The sequence below is a fragment of the Lepisosteus platostomus genome, chromosome 3, assembly GCF_059453375.1.
Source record: "Lepisosteus platostomus isolate fLepPlt1 chromosome 3, fLepPlt1.hap1, whole genome shotgun sequence".
NCBI lineage: Eukaryota > Metazoa > Chordata > Actinopteri > Semionotiformes > Lepisosteidae > Lepisosteus > Lepisosteus platostomus.
Genome location: NC_142613.1, coordinates 80,022,225 through 80,041,126, shown reverse-complemented (window position 1 = coordinate 80,041,126; position 18,902 = coordinate 80,022,225). Strand labels below are relative to the sequence as shown.

Below are 18,902 nucleotides of genomic sequence, written 5' to 3'. Positions count from 1 at the left end.
CAGCCCTGATGGACTACATTTACTGCCTTTGACATAAGTCCGTTAACGCTTATCCTACTTTCTATTTCCTCATATAATAACCTTACCCAAGCAAGAAACCTCGATGAAAGCCCCGTCTTTTGGAGTGCTCTAAACATATACTCTTGTGAGACACGGTCATAAGCTTTCTCAAAATCCAAATTTAGAACAGCTGGCCTAATATTCCTCTCTCTCGAATAACAAATGGCATCTCAGATCAGTATCAGGCTGTCCGTGATCTTCTTTTCTGCCACACGATAGGCTTGATCTGGATGAATGACCTCCCCCAAAACAGATTTTAATATAATTGTTAGACACTTAGAAAACAATTTAAATTCACAATTCAAGAGAGTGATGGGTCTCCAAATAGCCAGGTCTGTGCGATCATTCTTTTTAAATAATAAAATCACAACCCCTGTTCTAAAACTATCTGGCAGCCCATCTAAAAACTAAAATTCTTTAAAAACAGCTAAAAGATCCAATGCTAAAATATCCCAAAAGGTCATATAAAACTCAATGTGTAGACCATCCAACCCCGGAGTCTTTACGTTCTCTCATCTACGGAAAAATCCTTTGACAAAACTGAACTGCCCTCACACTCTTTAGAATCACATTCACACATTTTTCTAACAACTCAACTGACACTTGTTTCTTTCCTAAAAATACCTAATAAAAATCCTCATTTACAGTCAGCTTGTCTTCAAGTCTTCAAATCACCATCCCATCCCTTCAATCCTGACATCAATCCTCCCCTGCAACAATTTTCTTAAAAAAAATAATAAATCCATTAATTTAAAATACTTCTGTAATCTCTGTTGCAGTCCTTTTTCAACCTCCCCTTTTTCCGTAACCTCTCCTTTTTCTCTCTCCCCATCTCGATGAAGAAAGATTCTGTGCACTCCTTCACCTCCTCCCACCACTCTGCTCATGTATCAAAGAAGCTGTACAAAGACTGCCATTCCCTAAACCTGCCCATCACTTCCTCATCTTCAAGAAGTAAAATATTCAGCTTCCACACAGTAACAGCTGCTGGCATCGAAAGCATACGTGACAGTAAACAATATTCAGAAAAAAAGACGGGTTACTCTGCAGCTGTGCAAGTATAATCATGTATAAAAATCTATGTGTGAGGCTTGGGTCCCAAAAGGCTTTTGTCATGTGAAACCTGCTCTACCCTTCCCTTACTATGTAGTTTAAAGCCATCTTTTAAATTAAAATCCTTACGCACAGTATGTAAGAAGACTGATGATTTATGAGATTTGTTGTGCTTCCCTACCCTCATTCTACCATCTTTCTCTAGAAGACAATTAAAATTTCCTCCCCAATAAGTACTCCCTCAAATCCTGAATTAAAATGTATCTCTCATGTTCACTATTGGGACATTTAGGAGTTTAAATTGACACACCACCAATGCGCTTCCCGGTTTCACCGCAAAGCACCAACGTATCTTGACCCGCTTATGTTTAATTAAAACAGCAACACCATCAGATTTGTTTGACCCACTAAATTGATGGGCTGAACCTCCATAAAAAAATGTTTTTAAAGGTAACCCACACTCTTGTAACAACACAGTATCAGCATTCAAATTACTCCGAAATGATTATATAGTCATTGCCCTTAACTTCAAGAGAGTGCTTCTCATTTTTTGATAATACTTATTAAAACAGGATTAAGGGAAACTAAAACAATGACATCTGCTATTCAGGAACTTTTTTCCCCATTTTCTTTCTCCACTCCCAAAGCACAGCTCTCCCCCCTCCTTTCTGCAATAAATGGCCCTAAAACCTAGTCAGCAGGACTAAAAACGAGTCTCTCACCCCCTGGGAGAAACTGCCATTTCTGCATTCTGACTATTCTGCCAGCTTTCTTCCCTCACTTTCCCACTCGGTGTTAAATCTTTTTCGAAATCTGATGTCTCAGCCGATCTTTTAGACTGCACAATGTACTGTAAATACCTGTTACGATCCCTGCCTCTCGGCAACGAAAGAGGCAGAAGAAGGCGTAGCCTTAGTTCATCAGTCCACCTATCAGTGTACGCTTTCACCACCACACCTCTGTCTCATCTGGTATTTAAGCATTAGTCTTTCCCTACCCCCTCGCTCAGTATTGGTTTCCCTTTCGAGCTACTTAGTTGCGCTACGCCTTCTACCTCCTCGTACTGTTCTGGTTCCGACTTTGGTTTTTCCCCTTTTACTACATCTATTGGATTACGGCTCGGCTTCGGTTGCTTTCTCCTTGTTTGGTTCTCTGGCTTCCCCTGGACTCTTGGCTCTCTCCTTCATCTACGGTTTTGGATTACGGTCTGGCTTTGGCTACTCTCTCCCTGTTTGGATCACTGGCTTCCCCTGGACTCTCGGCTCTCTCTTTCGGCTACGGTATTTGGATCACGACTCGTCTCTGTCGGCTCCCGCAAGTGGGTTCACTACTTGGTTTCGGTTTCACTGGACGAATCCGTAACAATACCATTTGAACCCCATCAGTCACCAAAGATGTCTGACTATCGAGAGAAATGTTACCAATCAAACCCAATCCAGCTCACTTTGCACGTCATTGTCATCCTTTTCCTCTACATTCTCTTCCCCCTCACTACCTCCTGAACTCTCCACATCCTCTTCATTCTCGCTGCTCTCTCTCATCACCCACCACCTATTCCCCTTCTTCATCCTGTTCTATAACCACTATTCCAGCTCTCAATGCCTCTGAATTGGTAATGAAAGAAGGTAGTTACATGGTTGTTTAAGTTTTGTTTAGTTAAAGGTGATGCACTGAAAGTCTTGGACGATGATAGCATTTGGTCCTGTGCTTGGAGAATACCTGTTTCATTATATAAAGACAGAAATGGTTATGTGGTTTTAAGCATATTACTTCGTTGACTGTTTTCAGTGAAAATCAAGGCTTGGTGTGGAGAGTCGGGTCATTGCGTGGAAGCCTGTACAAAATATGTTTGTGGAAGATGCAGGGAAATTGGACATACATATGCAGAATGCATAAATGTCAGGCAACTTAACCTGTGTGGGAGTGAAGATAATTTGTTTAAAGCCTGTCCAAATTTCTTTGCAAATAAAACAAAACAGGGAAGACCATTGCAAAGACAGGAAAAGCACTGAGAGCTGGAATAGTGGTTATGAAACAGGATGAAGAGCAGGAATCAGTGGTGTGTGATGATAATGGAGTCGAACCATCACCACCCTTAAAAAACCATAAGTGCGCAAAAGTAACGACACATGATGACCTTACAGGCCACCATGGCCTTTACAAAACTACCAAAAACACTACAAAAACCCATATTGTGCACCAAAAATAAAAAACCCTAGCCTTATCCTCTTTGAAAGTCTTTAAATGACCCCCCCTTCACTCCTGGGCTTTAACCAGAAACAGATCGTGCCAAACGCCTTTCCCTTGCCCCTAAAGCCCTACAGCCCATCCTCCTCACTCCCTGAACTGCAGGAGATTAGACACTGCCCCCAGCCTCTGCACCTGACTGCAGATATTCTCTGCCTGCTGCTCCTGAGGAATGTTCAGTAATCTACAGGGCCAATCAGATAAACCCCTTTCTGCCTGTGAAATTCCATTTCACTGGAGGCAAATCAGTCAGTCAAGGCAGGTGTGTCCAATTTATTCACCAGCAGGAGGAGGCTGCAACTAAGCCTAAACTTTCACCATCATAATTGGTCTATCTAAGCACTTCCTTAACAAAGTTCAAATGGTTCAAAATTAAGCTGCTTGACTTCAAATTCATTCAAGGTTCCATGACCACATCACCCCAATTTTGACATGTGTCCACTAGCACCCCATTACCGAGCATGTCCAGTACAAACTTTTACTTTAAAATTTTTAAGCCCTAAACGTCTAATCCCCACAATATTTAGCTGTACTAAGCAGGGCTTTATGCTCTGCTGAGGCACATCTTTAGTAAAATCTGCTGATAGGAACAAGTGTCTCGGAGAACAGCTTTCTGCTGCCTTGCTCCACAACTGTGGAACTCACCTCTGACAATCTAAGAAATGTAAACTTTTTTAACCGTTTTTTTTAATCTAAAGACTTATCTGTTTAATCAGGCTTTTAATTAGCTCCTTTTCCATGTCTGTCATCTCTTTCTTTATTTCTGTGCTATGTTATTTAGATTTTTCTGCTGTTAGTGTGCATGGGCACTGAAATAAATCCTTATAAATTCTTATAATCCTTGTAAATGTATCTCTTGCTCACCCTGAGTATATTTTAGGAGACTTTTATTCTTTTCCTTCTCTCATACTTGATGGCCCTCCAGAGTTTGGAAGATAACTTTTTTTTCTGATCATCATGTTCCCTTCTGGGAATACTTAAAATCCCCTACAGCACTGATAACCAGCTGAAAGTAAACAAGTAACCTTGGTTACTCTTCCCCTTTCAGGGTAGATCAATTCCCCTCCGGGATTATACCTTGTTGATGTTAACAGACCCCTTGGTGACCGCTCTCTGCCTACTTCCTGTCCACACTGTCCACACTGTTCTCATGCTGAGACGTGAATACAACTAGACAGGCAGCTCCCAGCTTCCACTGCTGGAGTAGTGGTGGGTGTTCTCTCAATGAGGCTCTCAGATGTTCTGCTTCTCTTGTGCTGTTTCTATGCCCTTCTTATCTGTGTGATTGATAAGTTGTAGGCTGCAGGCGCATGCTGCACTGTCTTTGGTTTTCATGTGAAAATGTGTGTCTCAACTGCATATTTCTGTTCTTATTACCAATCCTACTAATTATTATTTCCTCTGAATGAATATGAGATTTCATTTTCATCTGTCAAATGTGTGTTTATTGTTACTAACACACTTTTGCTGTTCTTTTAACATGTATTTCCCAACACTCGGGAACTGGGTCCACTGTGCTAACATTAGGACATAATCTTTTGTAAATGGTACTGGCTCCCTAGAGTTTAAAGTTCTCCTGCCATGTACAAGACACTAAATGATCTGGCTTCAGGTTATCTTAAATACTATTTTGTGAGTACACTCCAAATCTTAATCTTCTTATTCTCTAGAAGAACAGGCTCAACACAGTGGGTAATAGACCATTTAGTGTACACAGTCACAGTGTACTTCTGTGAAATCACTGCCTAAATCCCTGTGAGTGCATGTCTGTCTTTTCAGTTTATCTTTTGATGTATAAATAAGTTTAACAGAGTTTACTTACTGTTCTTTTTTATTCTTTATTGTACTATTGTGCAGCACTTTGAGTTTCTGAGTAAAAAGTTGTATTTTGTGGTATTATATCATCTTACAATTTCACCATGGAATGTATTGTCCATCAGTTTTGTAACTGAAAATAATGAAAAAATAATTTATTGTAAGATTTGAGTGTGATGGCTTGATTTTAACATAAATTGTAATTGAAAACATTCACTCATGTTTCATACTTAGAATCATCATTAAGGCACATATAAAATAGAACAATAAGTTAGCCATAGTTTTTTTGTACGATTTGTCACAAAAGGACTCAAAATAGAAGGATTAGGATTTACTAACTTCGAATAAAAAATGGCAAGCCTACATTTATACTGAGCAAATCTGTGTTGCACTTGACCACATTGCTGTACCAGCTGTACAGGTACAGTGTGGTATTACCCCTGATTCAATCTGAGATTTGTGCAGCACAAAATCTAAACAGTATGAAATATAGGAAATGCTCTTGGATCTGCTTGTAGCTAAGACTGATGAACTCCTGCTTCGATGGAGTACACTGCAATGTGCTGATTCAGCAGCAGATTAGTTGATTGTTCCTGTACAGCAGCAAGGATGAGCTAAGAATGTTTGTGGCTAACATGAGCAAAAGTTTAGAGCTGTTGATCAATAAGATCAACACATTAAAGTGTTCAGTTCACTTTTCCATGTACTTGTTTTATGGTTTATAATGTTTTAATGAAAATAAAGCACAGGACATTAACAAGCTTTTCAAAGAAGAAAAAAGGAAAAGGTGTAGATTTGTTCTTTGCAGTACAGAAGTTTATATTGTGATGATCCAATTATCATCTGTAGTCACTGCATTGTTTTTTTCTTTTTTCTTTTTCTAGATTATGTGTAAACAAAATGTGTTTAGGTTGGAAGTGAATTAAGAGCAAAGGGTTAAACCCGAAAATTTCTCATGTTAAAATAATAAAGGAAAATTAATATATATATATCTAATGTTTGTTTGTTTGTTTGTTTGTTTGTTTGTTTGTGTTTTGTTTCCTGGCTAGGAGAAGAAAATTTACTGGCAATACTGAAGAGGAGATGGTGGAAGTACATGATCCTGGGGTTAATAGATATAGAAGCCAATTACCTGGTAATCAAAGCTTACCAGTACACCACACTGACAAGTGTGCAGGTATGCCTCTGTATGTATTCCATATCTGCTGGCCTGTTCTTAAGTCTCCTGTCCAGCTGCTCTGGTGCAGCACAGTGTTCTACACTACCATATCACACTTAATTCTGCTTGCATGTTACATGTCCAGGGAAATTTCTTGTAAGGGGAATAATATATGTAAAAAAAAAGAAATCTGTTTTCTTAACGTAAAGGGGCCCACTGTTGTCTTTTTGAAGTGTTGTTGTTCCACAATGCCCTTTCCAATTGCTGGGTCCGCTTCCTTTTTTCCTGACACCCAGGGTTAATCTATTAGATTTTTTTACCTTCTTTAGTTTAATAATAATAATAATAATAATAATAATAATAATAATAATAATAATAATTGCTAACACTTATATAGCGCTTTTCTGGACACTCCACTCAAAGCGCTTTACAGGTAACGGGGACTCCCCTCCACCACCACCAGTATGCAGCCCCACCTGGAAGATGCGACGGCAGCCCTAGTGCGCCAGAACGCTCACCACACACCAGCTATCAGTGGGGAGGAGAGCAGAGTAATGAAGCCAGTGGGAAATTTGGCCAGGCCAGGGGTTATACCCCTACTCTTTTCGAGAAACACCCTGGGACACCACAGAGAGTCAGGACCCCAGTTTTACGTCTCATCCAAAGAACAGCACCTGTTTACAGTACAGTGTCCCCGTTACCACAGTGGGGTATTAGGACCCATATGGACTGCAGGGTGAGCGCCCCCTGCTGGCCCCACTAACACCTCTTCGAGCAGCAGCTTAGCTTCAGTGGGTTGCCAGTTGTGAGTTGCAGAGTGATATGGCTGCTGGCATGTAAGGGAATGTTAATTTAATTAAGCATGTTTGCAACAGATTGCCACCAATTGTGTTTCTTTAAAGACAAGTGAGTGTCATTCTTCTCCCTTCTCTCTGTTCAGTGTCGCTTTATAACTTTCTACTGTTTCATAATTATGAACAGTCTGTGATTAATTAATTACCTCCAATTGTTTTCTACTCCTCTTCCCTTCTTTATAGTGGATAATAAAAAGTGAAAAAAATAATAGGTGATGCTTAAAGGGATTTTTTTATCCCTTTAAGCATCAAATGAAATGTTAAGAAAATATTGGTTAACAAAAAAGCTTTGGAAGCTGCCCTGATAATCTTCACTGACACAATCAGTTTATATATTTTGCAAAAATACCGCATTGATCATTAAACAGAGCTAGTTTATATTTGTTGTAGTACATTAATTACATTGTTTTAGTACAATGTAATAGTACAAGTACAGCCTTTGTTGGTAGTCGAGATTTAAAATGTGCAGTGGATGGAGGATTATTCCCTATATCACTGAATTTTTTGGGGGGTAATTACACAATTTACTGTTGGGAGATGAAAACAATTTTTGAAACCTTTTAGTTTAATAGATTGGAAATAACAGACATTAGAGAACTGTGTTGCCATTTCTCCCCAGTGATAAATCACCACAGCTCTCTGGACAAAGCTACATTACAGTATATCACATAAACTTCGGAGGTGACTGCACAATAGTGAGACATTTACTACGTTGTTGCATTATACCTTTAAGAAAATGAAAACCTGTGAGCTAGAGCAGGCTATCACATAACCACCTGGCTTACAGATTAATGTAGCCCCTCATCAACCTTGAGGAGAATATGCTAATAGTCATGATGAAAAATCGTTCTTTGGTTTTGGAAATTGGTTTAGCAGAGTGCCAATTAAAAATGAGCAGCATGAAAAGACTTACTAAATGTGTAGAACATAACTCAGAAGCTTTAAATATTGAAGTAAAAACGTCCTGCCTACAAATTCGATTTATAGCTAGTCATATATTTATAACTGGTAGTACATTAAGAAAACATTACTGGGTGTCAATAACACAGGATGAACAGACCCAGTACTAATGATTGATTGTTGTGGTAGTTAGCATGGTTATTAGCAAAGATTGTTCATGCATATAAATACTTTAGTGATAGAGTTTTTCATATTACTCTAAGTATAAAATAGTGTAATCTTAGTATAAAATACAAGCACATGGCTCTCTGTATTTTAGAGATCTTAATTGCACTCATGCAGTCAGTTATAGAAACAATGTATATTATATTTGTTAAAATGTTTGAGTAATCTTGTAATCTGCAGATTTCACATACTGAGGGAAATCTTACAAGAATACTTCATCAAACAAGACTCGCACAAAACTTACATACATTCTGGGAGATCAGAGATTACTTTAATAAAGTGTTAGAAATAATATGAAAAACAGTTCAGTGAAAACATATGTTTACGTTACTATCCAGAGGAGGCCATTTGGCCCATGTAGCCTATTTGGTAGTTAATAGGTAACTAACCGAATCACAGCAGCATGGTGGTGCAGGGATAAGCATTGCTGCCCAGCAGCACAGGGGTCCTGAGTTCAATTCCGAATCTGTGGTGCTTTTTCTGCAGAGTTTGTATGTTCATGTCCTTGTGGGCTTTCTCTGGGTGCTTTGGTTTCCTTCCACAATCCAATGACATACAGTAGTAGTAGGTTAATTAGCTTCAGGAAACACTAGCCCTAGGTGTGAGCGTCTGTTTATTCTGCTCTGTGATGGACTGGTGTCCCATCCAGGGTGTACCCTGTGTCACGGTTACAGTCCCCCCTCCTTAAGTGTGCTCCAGCCCTTTCACTTTAGACTTTATTCTGTGCACCTGATTCCTATTCCCAGCCCACCTTAAAAGCCAGACGCTGACGCTCATCCGGGCTCTGCATCTGGTTTCCGTACCGTGCGAGTCCGGGACCTGGAAGCGCCTGGTCCCGTTAAGGTTTTAATCTCTGTTCCCGTTCCTGTTCCCTGTCCGCCGGTTCCGACCCGGTTTCTGGTTTTAATTCCTAGTTTTGATGGATCTCCTGGTTTTGGACTTACCCATGTGTTTTGGATACTCTCTAAGGATTATTCTTTTGGATTGTTTGCCTCGGCCACAACTCCCCCGTGCATCAGAGCACTTTGGACACGCCCCCCTGTTTTCAGCCCCGTATTCCTGCATGACGTTTTCCCAGTGTTTCCCACTTATTTGGATTGTGTCGTCCGCATAGGGTCCGGAAAGAACTGTTCGTTACACCCTGCCTTTTGCCCGTCGCTTGCCAGGATTGAGCAAGCTCTCTCGCGACCTGAATTTAAAGAAGGGGTTAGTAAATGGTTGGATGGATGATGCAATGATCTTCTCCAGACATTTCTTGAAAGAAACCAGGGTATCAGCTTTAACAGAACAGTTGGATATCTTACCCACTCAACCCTTAATATCCTCCTGTTGTAAAATGAACGTTCACATCGTTTCCAGATGTTTGTGTTTCCTCTTGTTTGTTTTTCATGGTTTATTCTGAAGACGTCCACAGGTTGATTTCATCACTGCCTTTGAGGATTTTGAATACTTGAGTGAGCTCCCCTCTCTGTTCAAGATTTAAACAATTCAGTTCCTATAGCTGTCAGTGTAAGGCAGTGGTTCTCAGGGTTTTGAACAAAGTACCACCCCTGATCAAACCAAAGCATTCAAGTGCCACCTACAAGACATCTTCTCACAGAAACCACAGAACATCTCAATGACCAACATGAGCACGCGTGCACACACACTCACACACACATATAATAAAAACAGCACTGAGCACTTGGATAATTTGGATCGTCAGGTTCAGCATTTTGTGTTTTAAAGTTTAATTATATTGTCTAGAGAATGCAAATTGTATTTCAACATAAATATCTAAGTCAGTTTCATAAATTGCCTCTTCTATCTCAGCATTTCCCAATTAGTATAGAATTCTAATTATTTTCTAGTTTATTTTTCTGTGTCTACTGTGTTTGCCAATCCTCTTATTATGGTATTGTGCAAATGTGACTACTTTACTAACTAGTCCAGAATGTGTACAAATGATAGAAATCAGGGAGCATTGTGCTCCTAGTACAGATCACTGTGGTACTTCGCTGGTAGCATCAACCTAATTTGACCATTCAAACATTTTCAGTCACAATCCAAATACAAGTATTTGCTAACCCTGAAAGCTTGAATGATTCCTTCTACATCAAAATTTTAATTATTATCTGAGGTTAAACATCTTGATGTACTGCTGTCATTTTTTCGGAACCATCTGTGAAGTTAATCAAATTCAGAAACTATTATAAACAATTACATTCTTTGAAAGTAAAAAGACAGTAAACCAAAGTGGACGTCTTTTTGGAGATGAGTAAGGATGCTATTATGCTGAACAAGGGGAAGCCAGACACACAAATCTAAAACTAGTTCTTAAACTAACGTATATACTATTGAGCATTTGGGTTGAGGAAGTCAGAATACTTGTCCTTACAGTAGATTTAAAAGGAGAGCTTGTGTCTACTAATAGCACAGTTCTTTGGCTGTGCTTATGTAATGTTTTGTCATACTATCCTTTTCTGGAGTCTAGCTTAGTTTCACCTTTATATTCACTGGGGACTTCAGAAAAAGTACTGTGAACTCAGTCACCAAATCCCTCTGGTTTCTAAATGGGTGATGTGTTGTTGCTTAGCAACATCACATATTCTACAGAACCCTGCATTTTGGAGATGTTTACAGAATGTGACAGAAAGTTGTAGATGCAGTTAATATTACCAACTGCTTCTTTTAGCACAATAAAACAGCACACTTTGCTATTGTTAGCCCCAATCCTATTGTTAATTCACTAAAGCTGTTTCTTTAAGACCTGTGAAATCTTATTTGTGCATCATTTCTTCTTGAAATTCTTGAATTGACACTAAGGAAGATAACAAAAGCTGTCTTTAACTTCACGCCCTTATTGTCCGGTAATTTCTGGTTCATGGATTGGCCGTGCCATTAACTTGACTGCAATTAGACTTGTTCAGGCTTTGGCAAACATTTGGCTGAGCACTACTGTGGTCAGTCAGGATACACTCAGTGGGCAGTGCAGTTTCTGGTGAGAGACACATTAGAGGGAGTGTTTCAGAGCATGGTAATCGTCACTCCTGTGCTGTTACATCAGGAACATTAATAGCCTTTAATGCCTCGTAGATTAAAGGTTAGTAATTTGAAAATTTAGAGTGTATAAAAAGGCTAATAAAATTTTATAGATAAAAGTCAAAGGACATAACAGATTTGAAGTTGTATGTAACCCTTTTGAAAGCGTGAACAGTTAATTCTAAATTTCCGCACTCTTAATTAGTGCCTTTTTGGTTTGACGTGCCTCAAGAATATGTACTAATACAGGAAGTTATTAGTTATTGCTGTAGCACTTGGGCATATTCAGCAAGAGGCATGCAGATGAAGCATTTGAGACAATATGTGCTGTGTGAATTGTCTCAAATGGAGCCACACTCCAGAGTGAACAGTGTCGCTGGGAAATCTTCATCTCAGGGTTCGTCCAGCCACCATTCCTGTCCCATTGTCTCACACTAATAAATCAATTATAAAATCTCTTTGCTGTGATCTGCACTGTATGTGTAGTTTCTATAAAATGAAAAATAAAAGAAATATTTTATTTCTTCATACACCCTTAAATAAGGTGCGCTACTGTGTGGAAATAATGTTAAAACTGAATACAATGCAAATAATTTATATATAAAACATATTTCATTTAAAGTTATTTTTAAAACAATGAGGATAATATATTCCTACCTTAAAATTCAATAAACTATTAAATAAAACAGCTTACGATTAATAATCGGCTAACTAAATAAGGAGAAACTGATTTATGGTCATACATATGAGACATTTAATAAATGGCATTGAGAAGGCGTCATGAGAGAACTTCAGACAGCTGTGGACTGCAGATGCACCAGTGGGATCATTACTCCTGCTTATTCCACCCTGTTCACTGCCTACCACGACCAACAACCTTAAATTAAATGGTTAAATGGATAAACATTAACAGACACAGTGTTGCAAAATAAATTTTAGCCCACACAAAAATTTGCATAATTGTTTTTGTCAGAGAGTTCAACTCTCTGATTGGGAGTGCACTGGAACACAACCCATTGACATGTATTGCTCTGGGACATTAATATATGTGTTTTTGATTTCTGCAGCATTTTTCAGGAGTGTTGACAGAACACAAACAATTGTTTACTCCTATCATCAAGGAATAAAAAGAAACTTTAAACATTATAGCAGTAATTTCAGATGTTCTTGAATGCAAAAACCGTCATCTTCTGGTTGAAAGAACCTGAGATTAACCCATACTACCAATGTTCCTGTCCTATAAGTGCTTAGAAATATGAAATATGTAGATTTATTCTAGAAAAATGTAAAAGGCATGTAAACTTTTATGTTTTTGTAGGAGCAGTAAGTACCAAAAAGGGTGTGTAACACAACCTGAAACAGAGGTTAAAACAGGATTGTTTATAGGCAGATCGGTATAAAAATGACATACAAGGGAAACAGTGCTCTTTTGTTTACAGCATGAAGAGAAATAAACCAACACCACACAACTTTTTCAAGCTACTGAATAGATTTGTCCATCACCATCAGTACCCAGGCAGCTGAGATACTTACTAGCTCATAACAAAATCTCTGGGGCTCTTCCAAAAATCTCACATCTCCAAACTTAGTCGCTTCTTTCCCTCTGGTGAGGTTTGCTCAACAAAGGAGCTGCCTTCACATATTGACCAACTCTGAAAAACCTCTGCTTCCTGGTTTTTAAACATTCACCTGAACAATTGATCAAGTGACTGAGGGAGACAGGTCATTCCCCACAGCTGTCAGAGAATGCAGATCAGTAAAGCTTTCATCTTGTCTGGTCCTGCTGCCCTTTTAGAGTGTGTGATGACTTTCTGTAAGCCTCTAAGCCAAATTTGTATTGTTTGTCTTGAAGAAGTTCTTGTCCCTTTACACCTGGTTAATAGTATAAGGAAGTGTGTTTTGAAGACAAACTTTCGCAAGTGTTCTCCAACATTTTAGGGGATAGGATTTAAAAACTGCTTTAAATGTTTAATTTAATCTCAAATGAGGTAGGAAAATTATTTGTCTAGTTAATATCAGTTAAACACATAAATCACACATTTTAATATTTTCAAATTTCTGAGAGATAATTAAGTGACCATAACATTTGGCTTTAAATCTTAAATTCTGATACCTGTCATAACAGAATCATCATAGTGTTATGTGTCCAATCTAAGCAGAGCTGAGCATTACGTTATTCTTTTCTGCTGAAAGGGGTGTTTCTGTTATCTGTTAACATTAAGGTTCATCATTCAATAAACTCGTGCATTCAAGAGTTGGGTAGTCTGTTTCAATACTGAAGTACTGTAGAAGTTGATGTACTGTATCTAGCCTTTTGTAAGAATAAAACAGAATGTGTTGTTTTTTACTTTATAGATAGATTAATTAACTTTAATTTTTTTTCTGGGAGCATTTTACCCTGAATCTGGAAGGCACATTCTTATGAAAACATTCAGTAAATGTAAAATGATATTATACTCTTGTATTTTAACACATTTACACCATTGCCTGTACTGTGGTTTATCACTGTGTCATATGTCTGTTCATTCCCAGTTTCATAGAGTTGTATTACACTTGGCTTTAACACCATAATGTGCTGTTTCAAGGACAGACTTGTTATTAATATGACACCATGACTAACCAGCTCTTTTTCCTTGAAGTGTAAAAAACAATAATGTTATGAACAGAAAATTCTAGTGTATTTCTTCACTTCCTCTAGTGTATGTTTGGCTACTGGCACAAGTAACAATATTATAACAGCACCCAATCCACAACACAACATTATCTCATGGTACAGTATGGATAGTGACAGTTTTCAGAGCTGTCTGACTGCACCTCTGTTGTCTTCATTTATTCACAGAGGAGAGAATGAGTGTGAAATTGAGCTTCACAATTTCAAAATGGACTCAGCATTTTTATCTTACAATGTTAATAATTATTATATTATGGATTTCTTTCCTTCAAATCTTCAAAGCATACTGGCAGAATATTTTTTCTTTTAATACCCTTCCTTTGGTCAAGTGTAACTCTAGTCCAACAAAGCAACATCAAAAAGCATACAGCATCATCATGCTTTTGTTCCTAGTTTGTGTACTATAGAGACTTTTATCATTAGTTAAGATATTTTTCACATAGTAGACACACAGGTATTTCATTCTTTGATTCATTATAATGAATAATCATTTTCATAATTTAAGTGCATTAAATGTTGCTTTTATTTAGCAGATTTACGTCCTCAAGACCATCTTTAGTTTCAGAGAGAGATTCTTAAATACCTGTTACACTACATGCTTAGGAGTTTCAAACCTGCCCAAGAGGACTTTGTGTATGCCATGGTAGCAATAAAACACTGCTTTGTATATGCTATTCCTCATATTGTATGGTGAAGTGCTCTGGTCGGTGCCACAGAAGCAGTGGCTATTAATTGCTGGTTTCTTCTGTATTGCAGCTCTTAGACTGTTTTGTTATCCCAGTGGTGCTATTACTGTCCTGGTTCTTCCTGCTGGTGAGGTACAAGGCTGTTCACTTCATTGGCGTTGGAGTATGCCTGCTGGGGATGGGCTGCATGGTGGGAGCAGATGTGCTAGTGGGAAGACAGCAGGGCTTAGGTAAGTGATCATTGTGATGTACAGTAGCGGTCAGAGCACAGCCCATCAGAGAATATACTGTATCTGCATGTGCCCTTATATTGCATTAAAAAAGATACTTCTTGAAATCTGAGTATCCGGTGTATCAAATTCCTTGCTTTTTAAGCCTCTGAAAATCCACCTTTAAATAGCAGAAGTATTTGTCAATGATGTGAAAGTGAATTTGCTCAATCAAATGAAAGTCAAGGTATATGTAATTAGTGTGTTGCTATATAAAGGTTAAACTTGCTGAACACTGAGTTAGGAACAAAAAGAAAAAAGCAGTCAAACAGGGACACTATGAGTAGTTCATAATTCTTCTCAATGTATTTTTAAATGTTTTATCATCTGAATTTTTAAAGGAATCTAAATTGATGTGATTATGTATAAACATGTTTGTAGAGGTTCTGGTGTTTTTCAGTTAAAGGTATCACATATTGCAAGACATTTATTTTTTTTATTCATTCAACTCACATACACATATGCATACATACGATTTAATATTCAAATTGATTACTGTTTAAAGTTTAAACTAAATAAGTCAGTCATCTTCAAGAAACTTGAATAGTAGGTAATATCTTATTGAATGTTTTTGTACTATTAGTGCGTAAACAGCATGCTAGCGTTACTAAAAAGAGATATAGCATGTTTGTCTTGTAATATCATTTGACATGTTGCTTGTTAACTTTCTCAACCACAGAATGTGTTATGGCAAAGAGAATCCCCTTGACGTCAGGATGTGTATTGAACATCCAACCATTCTCACCATTGCAAAAATACGTACTCATCTGTTTTTCATCTGCTAAATTTATTTGACATTGTTTAATTTTGGTACATAAATTAAGATAAATCTGTTTTTGAAAACTGCTTTCATTTAAAAATAGGTCAAGCAAAGATTTTTTTTAATGTTACAATTAGTGTCTTTTAAAAACTTGCCAGATAACGGTGTACCTTTTCGTATTTTTATTGTGTTTTAGTTTGAATAACAAGATTAGTTACATGTTTTGATTGATTTTACTTGATATATTTAGCAGTGGAAGTAACATTACCCATTAGCTCCCCCAAGGGTTCAGATTTTGTTTCTTGTGGCATGATTAGTACAGCAATTATGATAGTTTTGGGAGATATATTTTTGTGAACTTGTAGTTGGACAGTGACAACATAGCTGGGAAGATTAAAGATATTTATTATTATGTTGGACTGCTTTACCAGTTACGTCCTGCTGGAGAATCCAAACGTACTGTATGGAAATTATATACCTGAGAAAAATAGTTTAGACAAATGAAAGCCAGATACCTGGCATTTAAAAAAATAATAATAACAAAATTCACAAAAGAGTTGGTATTGCTTTTTGTAAAAATGAAATTTTTAGTAAGAAACAATACTAATTTGTATTATGCTGGTAATACTCTAAGTGGTCTAAATAACTGATAAATCAGGGGTCAGTAATAGCTCTTTTTGTACAATTTAATTTTACAAATGTGCTTGTCATTTCCAAATATACAGTATGCATAAAACCTAAAGCATTTGTGGGAGTGGAATTTGATGGTTTTCTTTTCATTTTAAAGAAATCGTGGAGAGATCCTTCTCTGTAAGAATGTCATAAATTAATCTGGAGTGTGCTTTAAAATCACATCCCATTCACTTCATATGTTTACAGATTTCTTTTTTAACATTTTCATACTGTATCTCCTAAGCAGTTTGAATGAATGAGGATGCTTCGTTATTGTTTATTCAGATGTATATAATAGTATTAACAGTGTTTGTCTCTACATTGACACAGGGGATCATAAGCTCCTGGGGGACCTGCTAGTGCTAGCTGGAGCCACGCTGTATGGCATCTCCAATGTCTGTGAGGAGTTCATTGTAAAGAACCTCAGCCGGGTGGAGTTTCTTGGAATGATCGGCCTCTTTGGGTCCTTTTTCAGTGGTATACAACTGTAAGTATCTGTATTTATTGTTCCAGAAAAAATAAATTACTGACAGAGTCAAACTTCAGGATTATGTAATATCCTCATGAGTGGAAAATAATTTAGCTTTGCTTTCTCTGAATCACAGCAACATTCTTTGTAATACATGAGCCAGCATGCCTCTACTAATTTTAAACAGGACATTAATATAACCATAACTTAGCATCACAAAGAAAGCACAGCAGAGAATATGCGTTTTGTTCCAGCTGAAAACCTTTGGTTTCTCTCAACCAATTCTGATACAGTTTTACAGAGCCATTATGGAGAGCATTCTGACTGCCTCTATAACTGTTTGGCAAGCTGCTGTGTGTTGCTCGCTCTGAGGAGAGGGTCATTGGCTGTCATCTGCCCTCCTTTGATGATTTGTACAATTCCAGAGCAAAGAAGCAGGAAAGATTGCTGATGACCCCTCCCACCCAAGTTACCACCTGTTTCATAAACATCACTCAGGGAAATGTTATTAAAACCAGAACCTGCGGGTATTTAAACAGCTCTTTCCCAGGGCTTGTTTTGACTTCCAACTAGGACCATAATTCCTAGTTATACAGTATGCACTGTCTTAGCAATGATGTATATTAGTCTTGTTTGTGTATGGCATATGTATATGTTCGTGTATGGTCCTGTATATGTACTGTTTATGTTTCTACAGCACAAAGTTACCAGAGTAAATTCTTTGTACATGAAATGAACCTGCAAATAAAGGTGATTCAGATATGGATGCTTCCTCCATAATCCCTTATAGGATTTAGAAGTGGAGATCCTTGATTTCCAGAAGCAAAACTCCCATGCTACCTTCAAGTGTTGGTGCATTAAGGCAGTTCTATGTATGAAGGACATTTCATTATAAAACAGTAATCAGGATACTTTTATTGAATATGCAAACAAGTTTAAAATTAACATTAACCTGAACCCACTTGGCATTTCCAGCCCAGTACATGAGGGTGGTTTTGCATTGGGTCCAAAATTGCACACTAAATCCCTATGAAGCAGTTGGCCTGCAGTTTGCAATTTGTGAAACATATCAAGGATTTCCTGTAAAATGTTATGAGCTGTGTAGTTGCAGCAGTGTTTGCTTGATCTCTTGCTTGGTGTTCAGAAATTGCTAAAAATGCATCCCTGAGGGCAAGGTCTATTTCTCAATTGCTGAAAACATTATTGTAACCTGAAGAACAATTTTCATTTTCATTAGAAACTAATTGGTAATGCTTTTATTTGGTTCTATTAAAGGAGCTGTGTTTCTTTGGTGCTAGCTCCCACAGGAATCTTTTTTTCTCATTCTTTTTTCAACATTGTTCCTCTAATGCAAGTATTAATAAAACAATATAATTATATAATCAGATTTTAAAAAAATACCAATCAGCTTATCCTACCTTGAATATTACATTAATATTACATTTTATTTTTATTGAAAATCGTTTCCATATTTTTTTCATTTTTGTTTGGAGAATTAATCTAATTTTAGACTATATTTACAGTATATGTATGATTATTATATTGACTTTAAAACATGAAATATATATCCAGTAATGCTTTTATACTATTGTGGAAAAAATGTAAGTGTAAGATATTGCTCTTTAATTGCAGATATTATGACTATATGTAGAAAAAGTTCAATGTTTTTGCAAACTTTGTATTAAATTCTAAACTTTAAAACTAAACTAATTAAAATAATCATTACATGATTAAATATAGTTTTCAATTATAATTGTCTGTATATTAATAATAAACCTATTTTAAAGTAGTAACATATTTAACCAAAACCTGCATTATAATAAAGATATGTTGATTTGTGACAAGAAAGGCTGAAGAATGAATGGCAAAATCGCGGTGGCTTTTCTGTCTCCAAGATACGAATTTGAACAGGCATGGACTTCAATTGGTATGTGTTTTGTTAAGATTCTTTGAATCAGCGTGAATTTATTAAAAGAAAAACAATCATCATCTTCTCGGTCAGTCTGACACTGACAAAACTCTGTTGATTTAGTATCTGTAT

General features: G+C 37.3%; 1 protein-coding gene across 1 annotated transcript in view; it reads left to right on the top strand.

The window, feature by feature from the left end:
* Window positions 1-18,902, top strand: part of slc35f1 (solute carrier family 35 member F1) — a 155,347-nt gene that overhangs the window by 95,584 nt on the left and 40,861 nt on the right. The window contains exons 3-5 of the mRNA XM_088627033.1: window positions 6,225-6,352; window positions 14,762-14,921; window positions 16,723-16,879. Of these exons, the coding sequence (XP_088483159.1) occupies window positions 6,225-6,352; window positions 14,762-14,921; window positions 16,723-16,879 (445 nt within the window). The remainder of the gene's footprint in view (window positions 1-6,224; window positions 6,353-14,761; window positions 14,922-16,722; window positions 16,880-18,902) is intronic.